At 46.5% G+C, this 12,391-nt stretch overlaps 1 protein-coding gene across 7 annotated transcripts in view; it reads left to right on the forward strand.

Moving 5' to 3' along the window:
• FAM76B (family with sequence similarity 76 member B) overlaps window positions 1-12,391 on the forward strand; it is a 30,410-nt gene that overhangs the window by 1,792 nt on the left and 16,227 nt on the right. For 2 of the 7 annotated variants that reach the window (XM_029048330.2, XM_029048333.2), the window contains exons 3-9: window positions 203-257; window positions 790-945; window positions 3,679-3,881; window positions 7,770-7,817; window positions 8,019-8,099; window positions 8,738-8,873; window positions 10,272-10,373. In XM_029048330.2, the coding sequence (XP_028904163.1) occupies window positions 203-257; window positions 790-945; window positions 3,679-3,881; window positions 7,770-7,817; window positions 8,019-8,099; window positions 8,738-8,873; window positions 10,272-10,373 (781 nt within the window). Of the gene's footprint in view, window positions 1-202; window positions 258-789; window positions 946-3,678; window positions 3,882-7,769; window positions 7,818-8,018; window positions 8,100-8,737; window positions 8,874-10,271; window positions 10,374-12,174; window positions 12,389-12,391 lie in introns of those variants that run through there. The other 5 variants (XM_029048331.2, XM_029048334.2, XM_039914939.1 and 2 more) reach the window with 3 other exon arrangements.

Raw genomic sequence — 12,391 nt, forward strand, 5'->3', positions numbered from 1 at the left:
GCCTCTGTAATTTTATTTATTTGTATTGACCTCTGTCTCTCCCCCCCCACCCCAGACTGTGAGCTTACTGTGGGAAGGGATTGTCACCCTTTATTGCCGTATTGTATTTGTCCAAGAGCTTAGTACAGTGCCCTGCACACCGTAAGCGCTTAATAAATACAAATCAAATGAATAAGTCTAAACCCTTCTTTTCCCTTTTCAGTAAAACGAATACAATATGCAAGAAGTGTGCACAGAATGTGAAGCAGTTTGGAACAGTAAGTGTACACTCCGCATTTTCACTTGCTACCATCAAAAGACTGACGTATCGCCTTCGTAGTAGAGAAGTGAACAAGGGGCCTTAAGTCTAAGCTCCAGCATAGGTGAATAAAGTGTTTCTTTAACTCCATAGAAGAGCACATTTTTACAAAAAACACATAGTTGCCATCCACCTGTTGTTAAATCGTTGGATGAGACTGGTGAAAGTGAAGGTGCATTCGATGGGTTGTCACGTCTTTACGTTGTTCCTTCCAGGGGCCTTCTGTTATGTAACTCGCTGAGCGGATTTTTTGTTTGCTCGTTAAGTGGTTGTAATGTTTAGATCTGCCCAAGTAACAGAGGACTCTCTAAGTTTTCAACGAAGGCAAAGGGACGGTAGATGGAGGCATTATTATGAGACTGCTTTTGAAAGGAGGGGGAGACCTAATTTGGGCGTGAGAACAACTGCTTTAAAGCTGTTTGGGGAAGCTTCGCGTTGTGCTTAAATGGTCGGCGCTGAATCGCTGTGTTTTTTGTCATGTCGATTTTCAGCCCAAGCCCTGTCAGTACTGTAACATTATTGCAGCATTTATTGGCACCAAGTGTCAGCGTTGCACAAATTCAGAAAAGAAGTACGGACCCCCTCAGACTTGCGAGCAGTGCAAACAGCAGTGTGCTTTTGACCGGAAGGAGGAAGGAAGAAGAAAGGTTTGGATTTTGTCGGGATGTGACGATGGAATCCGGGAGCATGCTGCCACAAATCCCCCATCTTCCGTCGGTCTCCCACCCCGCCCCCGACCCGTAGGCCCTACAAGATGGGAGGGGGTGGGCTTGGGTGCTTTTCCACAGGGCCCTGTCTTCTTTCTAATTTTCTCTTCGGGCACTCTCTCCCCAGAACAGCGGTTAGGCACCGAAAGTTCCCCGAGAAGCAACTTTGTAGAAAACCCCTGGGGTGGTTTCTTTGACCCTCCCTCCCCTCGAGATGTCCGAGTGTACTTGGCAGTTTTCCCCCGACGAGGAATTGTCCGTCCTCCCCGAAAGGTCCTTGGGGGAAGTGTCATTGTGGGGGCATGTAGCTGGGTGGGCCACTTGCCCAGCTCGGGAATCCGCTCTCCGCCTGAGCGGCGGCCCGGCAACTGATGAGAGCGATAACTCCTTCTGGCAGCAAATCACCTATTGGGTGCTCCGTGCTGAGGTGGAGCCCACGGGAAGGGGCGGGCGAGGAGACGGTTCCGAGACTAGCATCGTGTAGAGCCCTGGACCGAGAAAGGTTTGTGTTGTAGCGAGCGCTTGCAACAGAGGCGGGCCCGGGCCGGTCCTTCCAATGGCTCCGGGCCCGCGCCGGCCAAAGAACATCGTCCCCCCTAAGCCCGGTCGAGGGGGGTTTCACCTACCCCTGCGTTTCCGTAAGGAAGGATTTTCCATTGTAATGGTAGAGTGAAATCTGTATTTACCACCCGTCGGCGCTCTCTTTCTCGGAGGGACGCGCTGGCCTGCTGTTCAGGTGCCTCCTTGCCCTGGTGGCTGTGCTTTAGTAGTCTTCTCGGCGGCCACGTTCTCGCCCGTGTCCAGCCACCGGAGACTAACCCACTACGGATTGTGGGGCCACACCATCATTGCAGGACTCTCCCCGCCTCCCAAATAAGAGTTCAAGAGTGTGTGTGAAAGATGTAGAAGACACTTTGATGAGTGTTCTAGAAGTAGGTGTGCAATTTAATTGAAAACGTCCCTGCCAAGGATTTAAAAACAGAGGAATTGAATTCAGCAAACGGCCTCGTCCAACGGTTCCCCGAGTTTTATAAGTGTAATGACTCGAAATCCATCCATTTTAATTACTCTTCATCTCAGGATTTCATGGCATTTGTCCTCCCACAGCATAAAGAGACATTACCATGAAAACTCAGAGATTTTCCCCTGGGGTAAGATGTTGAATCCATGCTATCCTAATATCATTAATTTTAGTGAGAAGCAGCGTTGGCCTAGTGGAAAAAGCGGGGCCCTGGGAGTCAGAAGACATGGGTTTCTAATCCAATTTCACCTGTTCTCCCGCTCCTTAGACTGGAAGCCCCATGTGGGACAGGGACTGTGTCTAATATAATGAACTTGTTTCTACCCCAGAGCTTAGAACTGTGCTTGACACACAGTTTGGACTTGACAGATATTATATCAACATTGTTGAAACAGAGGCAAAATTCTAATTTGTGCTGTTTTCAGTAGTAAATGTAAAAATCTGCTTTTTTGGCTAGTGAGCCCCCTTATCCTTAGTCGCCCCAACTGATGTAGCCCCCTTAGCACTCAGGTACATTGAAGTTTATGGATTTATTTTTGTGTTGTTGCTTCTTTCCCCATTCGACTAGAACCTCCTTGAGGCCCAAGACTCTACCTTCTGCTCCTATTGCAATTGCCTTCCGTGCTTCATTGTGTTGACCAAAGCAAGCACCATAAATACCATTTATCAACTACTGAAACTAATAACGATCACCGATGGTAAAAGGCAGTAGATGGTCTCTCCCCTTAAGGAGCAGTTTGATTTTTACAGATGTTTTTAGCCACACTCACATTATTTAATGGTTTTCAGTTCTCCCCTTTGCTTTTGTGGGGCGAAGATCTCACTTTTCTGTCTGCTTTTAAAAGAGCTAAACAATAATATTCCAGGAACGGTTCTAAGCGTTGGGGTGGGTGCAAGCAAATCGGGTCAGGCACAGCCCTTGTCCCTCAAGGGGCTCACAGTCTTAATCTTATTTTCCAGATGAGGTAACTGAGGCCCAGTGAAGTGATTTGCCCATGGTCACACAGCAGACACGTGGCAGAGCGGGATTAGATTAGAACCCAGGTCCTTCCGACTCCCAGGCCCGGGCTTTCTCCACTAGGCCATGCTGCTTCTCAGCGTGCTCCGAGCTAAAGTCTAGAGAAAAGCCACTCCCCAGATAATTAGTGTCTTTCAGCTGCAGTGTTAAATTGGGGTTTTTTTAATATGGCATGTGGCAAAATTCTGCATGAGCTAAGTCACTTAAATCTTGCAGATTTCTGATGAATAAAAAAGAAACAATTTATGGACACTGTTGAGCCTTGCAGAGAAAAGCTTTCTGCAAATCTATTTTAGCTGGTTGGGTTTTTACAAGGTAATGTGTTCCTTTTTTGGTTCAACTTTAGAGCGTCTCTCTGGTCCATGATCCTGTTTTGTTTTTTTTGAGAGTCAAAGTGGTGGTGTGCTTCCCATTTTAGGAAACAAAGCAAAAATCTGTTAGAGTGTCATTTCCACCTTAAGAGCATGAGCGACTGCTTAATATTCAGGCGAGTTCCGGGAAGTGTTGTTTGGCATTTCCTGCAAAGGCAACTCGGGGTTTGTAGCTACTTCCTTGGGTGATAGGTAAACAGAAGCGGGTCTGCGACCTTAGCTCACATGCGCAAGTCGACCTGACGCAGACGTCTTTCCGAAAGGTGGACGGCAAGTTACTGTGTTGGCTCTGCACGCTGTCCTACAAGAGGGTTTTGCAGAAGACGAAGGAGCAGAGAAAGAGCCTGGGCTCTTCACACTCCAATTCGTCTTCCTCATCTCTCACGGAGAAAGACCAGCACCATTCAAAGCACCACCATCACCACCACCACCATCACCACCACCGTCACGGCAGCGGCCACCACAAGTAAGTCCCGACGATCTTGTCCCGACGATCTCCCCCCCGAGACCACGGCCTGAGCCCTTTCCCGCCACCCACCATCCACGGGGAAAGGGAAAACCGGCGACCCCGTGGAAAGAAACCTAGAAGTGGGAAGGGGTTCGGCACCGTGAGTCCCGCAGCTGGCGTTGGTGCTGGCCTCCCCTAGGCTCTAAGCTTGCCGTGGCCAGAGAATATGTCTGTTACAATGTCCTATGGTCCTCGCCTGAGTGCCTGGTATAGTGCTGTGCACACAGTAAGTGCTCAGTCAGTACCATTGATTGATCGGTTGATGGTTGGAAGAGGAGCAGGGCTGTCTCGGTGATTAACAAGGATGGTGACTGTCACCTTTTTGCCTTCTCCCCCACGTCTCCGAGTCAGTGCTTTGATTGAGCCGATCAATTTGCTTAGAACAGTGCTTGACGCACAGTAAGCCCGTAACAAATACCATTAAAAAAAAAATTGTAAAGCCAGCACTTGCCCCAGAGCAACATTTACAGGAGACTTGGAGGCCTTAGCCGCCCAAAGGAGGAGGAGGTAAAAGGGAAAGAGTGGACACTGACTAATCTTTGCTCTGCTGCCCTTAGAATGTATTTCAGTGTTCTTGGGAGACTGGGAGAATCTCACTGTATACTACCAATTAAGGGAGTAAATTGGTCTTCTCCTTGAATTATAAACCAAAAATGGGATTAAAGTGAGATTCCCCCCCCCCACCCCCAGTCAGGTTCTGAGCCACGACCCCCTCAAACGCTTGCCGAGGGATAACCCATCTGTTCAGGTTCCACCCTGTGGTGAGGTGCCACTGCGGAATTTTGAAGGCCAGGCGTTAACTTGACTCGAGGCCATGAGGGAAATCAAAGCGAAACCTCCATTGGCAATTGAAGGGTATTTGACCTTTCCTCAACATCTGTTCACCTCTAAATGGATTGTATTTTTGCCTTGGGACTGTCCAGGCGCACTGGGCCCTGGTGTTGGTTCGGTGGGGATGAGGACCGAGAATCTGGGCACCCACATAGCTCCCATCAGTGTTCTCCCCTGCCCAGGCCACCACCCAGGTTGGCTGGGGCAGTAAGCTTGGAAATCCTGGCACTCCTTCCCTTCTGTGGAGACTGCGGGGGAAGTGGCCGGATGTGTTCAGGCAGCAAACCGGGAATTGCTTTGGAGACCTTCAGCGTTTTGCCTAGTGCCTCTGCCTTCCCGCAGGAGAAGGAATTGTGGTAACGATCCCCCAGCCCCCAAAGTACCCAGGGCACCAAGCACCCGAGAACTTGGGCTCTTTTGGCACACGCCCTGTTGTACCCCACAAATGGACTGAATAATAATAATGGTATTGGTTAAGCTCAGTGCCAACCACTGGTCTAAGAGCTTGTTTAGATACAAGGGAATCAGCTTGTCCCACGTGAGATTCATGGTCTTAATCCCCATTTTGCAGATGAGGTAACTGAGGCACAGAGAAGTTAAGTGACTTGCCCAAAGTCACACAGCTGACAAATGGCAGAGTCAGGATTAGAACCCCAGGCCCGTGCTCTATCTGCTGAGCCACACTGCTTTTGGGAGGCCTTTAATGCTTTTGGATGCAAAATCGGGCTGTCCTGTGGGGGTTTTTTGGTCGGTGGTTTTTGGTTTTTTTGTCTTTTTTTTTTCTTTCCACAAACAATTGTTTGTTTACTGCTGTGTGTGTCTTTATCATTTGGTATTGCAGTTAACCAGAATTTTGAAATTTCTGCAGTTTTTTGATAAGCACAACCAGCTTTTTTAGAGAGAAACATTTGTTACTGAATTATTAGGGTCATGATTGCAGGTATGATTACACTCTGAGGAAATGGGTGCATGAGAATTTAGCCTCTCATCTAGACTGAAAGTTCGTTATGGGCAGGGAACTTAGCTGCTAATTCTTCCAAGCACTTAGTACAGTGCTCTGCACATAGTAAGCACTCAATAAATATGATTCTTCTAGCAGCGTGCTTGCCATTTAAGAAATTAATCATGTAAAGGCTAAGGGCAGATATTTATGTATCTGCATATCGTGAGTGGAAAAAGATAAACTATGCTACAGTCTCATAATGCAGGTTACTTTTGACTTGTCTGTTAGCCTTTCAGAATGAAAAGTACACTTCTGGGAAGTGATGGGCAACAGGTGAAAAGGCAGAAAGTTGGGTTTTATGGGTTATTTATGTCAGCATTTGGATTTTCAAAGGTATCTAAAGGTTTCCAAAACCCCATGGAGGTAATTGAAATGTAGTTAATATGTCTAAAACTCCCAAGATTCTGCAAGGAGGCAGTTGGCTTTGTAATAATTTCACATCTTGGATTCCAGGCTGTAGTAGAGATATCAGTAAAATCGACCCTTCACTTAGATCAAAAGAGCCCAGAGGGAGGACAGAGAAGATATTCCTACTGGGAATCGTTTCATTTTGAAATGGAAACTTAGCTCTCTGTGGGATGGGATAATGATAGGAACTGTAAAAGAAGGGCCTACTGAAGTGTAACAGTCAACATAGTTCCTTTCTCTTGGCCTCCCCTCCCGCCCCAGACCCCCATCCCCTTCTCCTCCACTTGGTCTTCCCATGCTACCTATCTCTCTCTCACAAGCAGTCGTGGCAAAGATTTCTATGCTTCGAGGGCAGGGAGAATATCTCACGCTTTTTTTCCCTCAAGAGGAAAGACTTTTAGGGAGGGTGAGAAAAATAAACTGGGGAAGCAGGGTTGAAGTCAGAGGACCTGCGTTCCAATCCCGGCTCTGCAACTTGTCTGCTTTGTAACCTTGGGGAAGTCACTTTACTTCTACAGGCCTCCGTTGCCTCATCTGTAAAGTAGGGATTAAGACGGTGAGCCCCTCGTCGGACATGAACTCTTTCCATCCTGATTGACTTGTACAGTATCTGGCACATAGTAAACGCTTAACTATTTAATACTATTTTTAAAATAAGGTGGGGTGGGGAGGAACAGATTCAGTGGCTGTCAAATGAGAAGAACTGAAAAATTTGGAAGGGAAGTGAAGAAAGGAAGAGTTTTCACTGCTTGGGAGTAAATGACAGGCCCAACGTTGCTCCTGTGGCTTAGCATTCTCTTCAGAGAAATGGAAGAGAACATGTCAGAGTCTAGATTTGGCATAATCCAACCCCATCTGCCAGGATCACTTCCTCCGTTTCTCCCGATAGGCCGGGCCATTCCTTAAATCCACGCTGAAAGCCTGCGGGCAACACTGAGGACAGCGAGAGGGAGAGTTAATTGGGTCCCCACCCCATTTTCAGAACTGATACATTGGTGTCGGGTGCTAAGACCTATCGGAAATCATCAGAGACCGCCGAAGAGAACGCGGATGGTCCCTGTTCCTGCTCCTGGGTCCGGGGAGTGGACAGTCACTGTCTTGGAAGGTCAGCTCGTGACCTAAAATGACCCGAGGGAGTTGGCTTTTGTATCGAGAGATGCATCTCAAAAAGACCCCTCACCCCGATTTCAGAAGGGGACATGTCACATTGGTCTCTCTGACAGTTCAGTTAGGGTGTTTACAAGATGACTGCATCAAGATGGGGAAGAGAACAAATACAGTCCGAGGAGTTTTGGGAATACTGGTTAAAAATAAAAAACAGGCATGGTGAATTGCCCATCTCTATTAGAGTTCTGTGTCCATGATAACAGTCAAGGAGATGTGTGAGTGAACGTGGTGGTTCGGGTGATCAAAGGCTTAGAAAATAAGGCCTTTGAGGTAAGCTTCAAAGAATATGCATTGGAGAAAAATAGGGTATGGATTGATTTAATAAGTCTTCATATATATGAATAGCTTTTCAACAGAGGATGCTTTTTTCAGTTTTCTCGATTACAGGACGAAACGATCAAAAGTCGTCATTAACTAAGTATTGTATTATGTTTCAGAATCAGCAATCTGAGTCCCGAACAAGACCAGGGATTGTGGAAACAGAGGTAAATATTTTAATTTGTTGTAAACGTGTATCTTTGGCCATTTCTGAAGAGTTTGGAGGGGAGGGATTTGAAATAGTTGAGTTTTGTGGCACTCGAGGCTTTTAAAACACCGTGATGTTTAGAATATACATTTTAGCTTGATGCAAATGACCCTTATATGAGGTCCGCCTGCTTAGGTGAATGCTTATTATTTGGTTTCAGCCATAAATCCTCTGCAGCTATTCAGAATGAAACTCCAAAGAAAAAACCCAAACTGGAATCCAAGCCATCCAATGGAGATAGGTAAAGTGGGATTTCCATAGTGCTGTGACAAGTCCGTCGGTCAGGAAAGTGGTGGTTGATGCTAGTTCCGCTTGACAACTGTGAGAGGCAGAAGAATAGCACCTTCATACCTTTATGTCCGTCTTCGTATCAGATGAGTCCGTTACTTTTCTTACTGAACTTTAGGAGTAGGAAAGTTGCACTTTCCGCGTTGATCTGTTTCGAACGTAAACTAAGGCCACAGACTTGCAAATGAAAATGGCTCCGTTACCCTTCAGTCGGATCCCAAACTTGGAGCTGAGAATTGACCGACCTCCCTGAATAAACATGTTTTTTGATCATAAAGTGGTGAAAGTAGATTTGTGGTAGTTCACTGATCCAGAAATCTTCTGGTATTGCTATACAGAGTGGCTGCCTGTTGCTTTACGCTAAAAGTACTTGTGACCCCCTAAAAGCTAATACTGAATTATATTTCTGCAGGTGTATGTAATGTGTGCCATTAGTAAGGTAATTTGCCAGTTGCATCAATTTCTGTCAGGTACATATTTTTTTGCATTAGCCTTAAGGATGTTTGTGGAATTGTCTAATTTATGCATTTTGAACAGACGCTGTTTTTCTCTTGCTTCAAGTGACATCATTTTTCTTTTTTTTCTTTCTAGTAGCTCTATAAACCAGTCAGCAGATAGTGGGGGAACTGACAATTTTGTCCTCATCAGCCAACTGAAGGAGGAAGTGATGTCTCTTAAGCGTCTCTTGCAGCAAAGGGATCAAACCATTTTGGAAAAGGATAAGAAGGTAAGATGAGCTTGTTCATTGAAACATACCAAACTTGCCTAGTTGAGATCAGGTGGACGTAATTGTACATCTCAGGCTAGAAAAGTTGCGACCATACTGCACAGTCTTGAAACCATCGTACGTCTTATGTGCGATGCAGGAAAAATGACCTCTGCCTTTGGGAAGTCAAAGATAAGGGAAAGGAATGATGATCAGGGCTTCAAAGAAGCGAGAGTTTTAATAACTTTTCAACTTGAAACTCGGTAGGATATCTACCTTTAAAATGATGTCTACTGTAATGTCCGAATTTTCTTTTGAAATAGTATTAAGTGCTCACTCTGTGTCAGGCACTGTACTAAGCGCTGCTACTTTCAAGCTACTCAGGTGGGACACAATCTGTGTCCCACATGCGGCTCACTGTCTCCCCATTTTCCAGATGAGGGAACTGAGGCCCAGTGAAGTGACTTGCCCAAGGTCAGGGAGCAGACAAATGGCGGAGCCAGGATTAGAACGCACATCCTTCTGACTTCCAGGCTCGTGCTCTATCCACTAGGCCATGCTGCTAGTCAAATGGAAAGGAAATGGGAGAGGTCAAAGATTTTAAGGAAGATTGATTTTGGAGCCTTGGATCCAATCTCGATCTGCTCCGGTTAGATGATAGAGATCAATCTTGTGAATTTGCTGGGTAGTAGACCCTTGACCCCTGTTATGGTCCACGCAGTGACAAGACCAGAAGGGCATGTGGCCTTGTTTTCCCACTTGCCTTCAAATTACCTCCCCTGACCCCCGAATAGCAGAAAGCCATCCAAGTCTGATCAAATTTCACTTCAGCCAAAGGGAGAGCAGGTGAAACTCCGCCCCGAGCAGCCTGATCCTGAAGCGGAATCCACAGCCGGTCGGGTTTGGCTATCTGGGCCAAGATCGATACCTTGATTCGAGTAGATTAAAGCTCTTTGCCAGTGTTGGTAAGAAAGCTTCAAGGAAGAAGAGCTAAGGATGAATCTTCCAGAAAGCCTGGTTATATGTGTGTGTGTTTGGAGAAGCAGCGTATCCTAGCGGATGGAGCTCGGGCCTGGGAGTCAGGTCATGGGTTCTTATCCCGGCTCTGCCACTTGTCTGCTGTGTGACCTTGGGCAAATCACTTCACTACTCTGTGCCTCAGATACCTCATCCCTAAAATGGTGATTAAGGTTGTGAGCCGGATGTGGGACAGGGACTGTGTCCAACCCAATTTGCTTATACCCACCCCAGAGCTTAAAACAATGCCTGGCACATAGTAAGCACTTAATAAATATCATACATACACACGTGCGCACACACACACGACTCGGTGTGAGGAACCAAATGCAATTGATTGTAAATACTCATTTACATGTCAGGTCTTTTGTGTGTGGGTTTTTGTTGTTGTTGTTTTTTAAGTTGACTGAATTGAAGGCGGACTTCCAGTACCAGGAGTCTAATTTGAGGACCAAGATGAACAGTATGGAGAAAGCCCACAAAGAAACCGTAGAGCAACTGCAGGTAAATCCTTCACGACGTTGTGGAAACCGTAAATCACCGAGAGGGAAGTCCCCCAGTGCATCATCCTCAGATACCGTGTGGTGCTTGAAGAGGCTCAGGAACTTGTCTCTCGGTCCCTTTCTCATGAGACCGGTGAAGCGGCGCGCAGCACAAGTGTACAAAACGAGCAAGAGCTGTTTAGCCGTCGAGCATTTTCCCTTCCTGTAGCTTTGGGCTGTTGTCTTTCTGACCAAATAACTATTCCAGGATTCAACATTAACACTTAGTGACACGTGTTCCCCTAACTTCACAGTGGCTACCAAAAGCTGCAGTCGTCTTCTCCTTTGCAGATCACATTTGGTGTTCCCCGCATAAAAGACATGACATCCCCCCACCCCCCATCTGCTTCTCACCACTTCACCCCAAAGTGGGCCTGAAATCAGGAAAGCTTGAGTCAGGGAAGAAGAGAGAAAGTGACCTGTCCCCTTCACCTGGTTGATTTTTAAACCCCCCATTCTTTGATACTACCCAATATTGATTCCATGCTCTGTCTTGGCAAGGTGATGTGTTATAGTCCTACCTTGTTTCCAAATGTGGCATATAATAATAATTGTGGTATTTGTTAAGCGCTTACATTGTGCCAGGCACTGTACTAAGCGCTGGGGTGGATACAAGTAAATCAGGTTGGACACAGTCCCTGTCCCATGCAGGGCTCATAGTCTCAATCCCCATTTTACAGATGAAGTAACTGAGGCACAGAGAAATAAAGTGACTTGCCTGAGGCCACACAGCAGACAAGTGCTGGAGCTGGGATTAGAACCCATAACCTCCTAACTCCCAGGCCTGTGCTCTGTCCACTACACCATGCTGCTTCTCCGTGTAGTGGCCACGGGTTAAAGAATTGTAGTTGGGGTGGGGAGAGGGGAGGATTTAGAACGAAGTGCCAAAAAAGCTCAAATTCCACCCCTCTGGGATCTCTTGGGATTGACAGCAATGTTGGAAATCACACGGTAATCTCTCAGTAAACACCAGTGATTTATTAACTGTTCGAAAGCAGGCCCCATCTTTTTCTTGTAAATCAAGGCCTGAATCAGATCTCCTGGTCTTTCCTCCTGGCAAAGATGGAAGATCCTGTAGGAACTGTACCACCCTTCCCAGACTTCTTCCCCAGTGCCAGTCACATGGGTTTTTCCTCCCTTCCCAACAAGTAGCATCAGAGCGGAGAAAAATGGTTCTCCTCTACCGACCCCTGAAAAGTCATTTATTTCATCCCTCAGAACGTGCTTTCAAAAAAATCAAACTCTCTGCTCATTTTTGATCCTTTTTCAAGGCCTACAGTCACCTGCATCAGCAATGAGATATTAGTACTACTCGGTGTTGTCCTTGGTGCCTAGGGTTGAATTAGGTCATTGGGACCATTCTCACCGCCCTTAGAATCAAATGGGCAAGAGCGTGAATGTTATAAAACTCAGAGGGAGGAAGACCGAGTTTGGAACAGCAAAGCTGGTTGACTGGGAGGGTCCAGTGTGGACTGGAGAAAAAAAAATGAGGGAAATGTAGTGAGGTAAGGCGATGGTCAGCTTTGGATTCTCTGGAAAAGCTTGTACTTGGATCTGGGGTCATTGGAAGGTTTAAATTGGGCATGATGTGGAAAAGCAAGCTTAGATGCTTGGGTCCCACGGGCCACAGAACCCAGGGCAGTTCTTTATTGGCATGTAAAAGCCATTCGTTATTAGCAGCAGAAGAGGGTCCAGTTTGGATCGTTGGGGAAGGAGGTAGGGAATACTGTCCGGGTGTAATCCTCTGATGTTCCTTTGTATAGGTGCATCCTTAAAGCGAAGCCTAAATTGTCATTTTTGGAACACGGTATTTTACCCAAACCAACGTACCCGCTCATTCTACTGAGAAAAACGTGTCTCGGAGGATCTGTTTAGGATGTAAAGTAAACCGGGGTAGTTTCTTCAGAGTGTGTGGTGGTGTGTTTTGGGGTTTTTTTTCTCTGCTCCCTGTTCTTAATCTCTCAAACTTTTTGTTTACTA

Source organism: Ornithorhynchus anatinus, chromosome 20 (genome assembly GCF_004115215.2).
Source record: "Ornithorhynchus anatinus isolate Pmale09 chromosome 20, mOrnAna1.pri.v4, whole genome shotgun sequence".
NCBI classification, from domain to species: Eukaryota; Metazoa; Chordata; class Mammalia; order Monotremata; family Ornithorhynchidae; genus Ornithorhynchus; species Ornithorhynchus anatinus.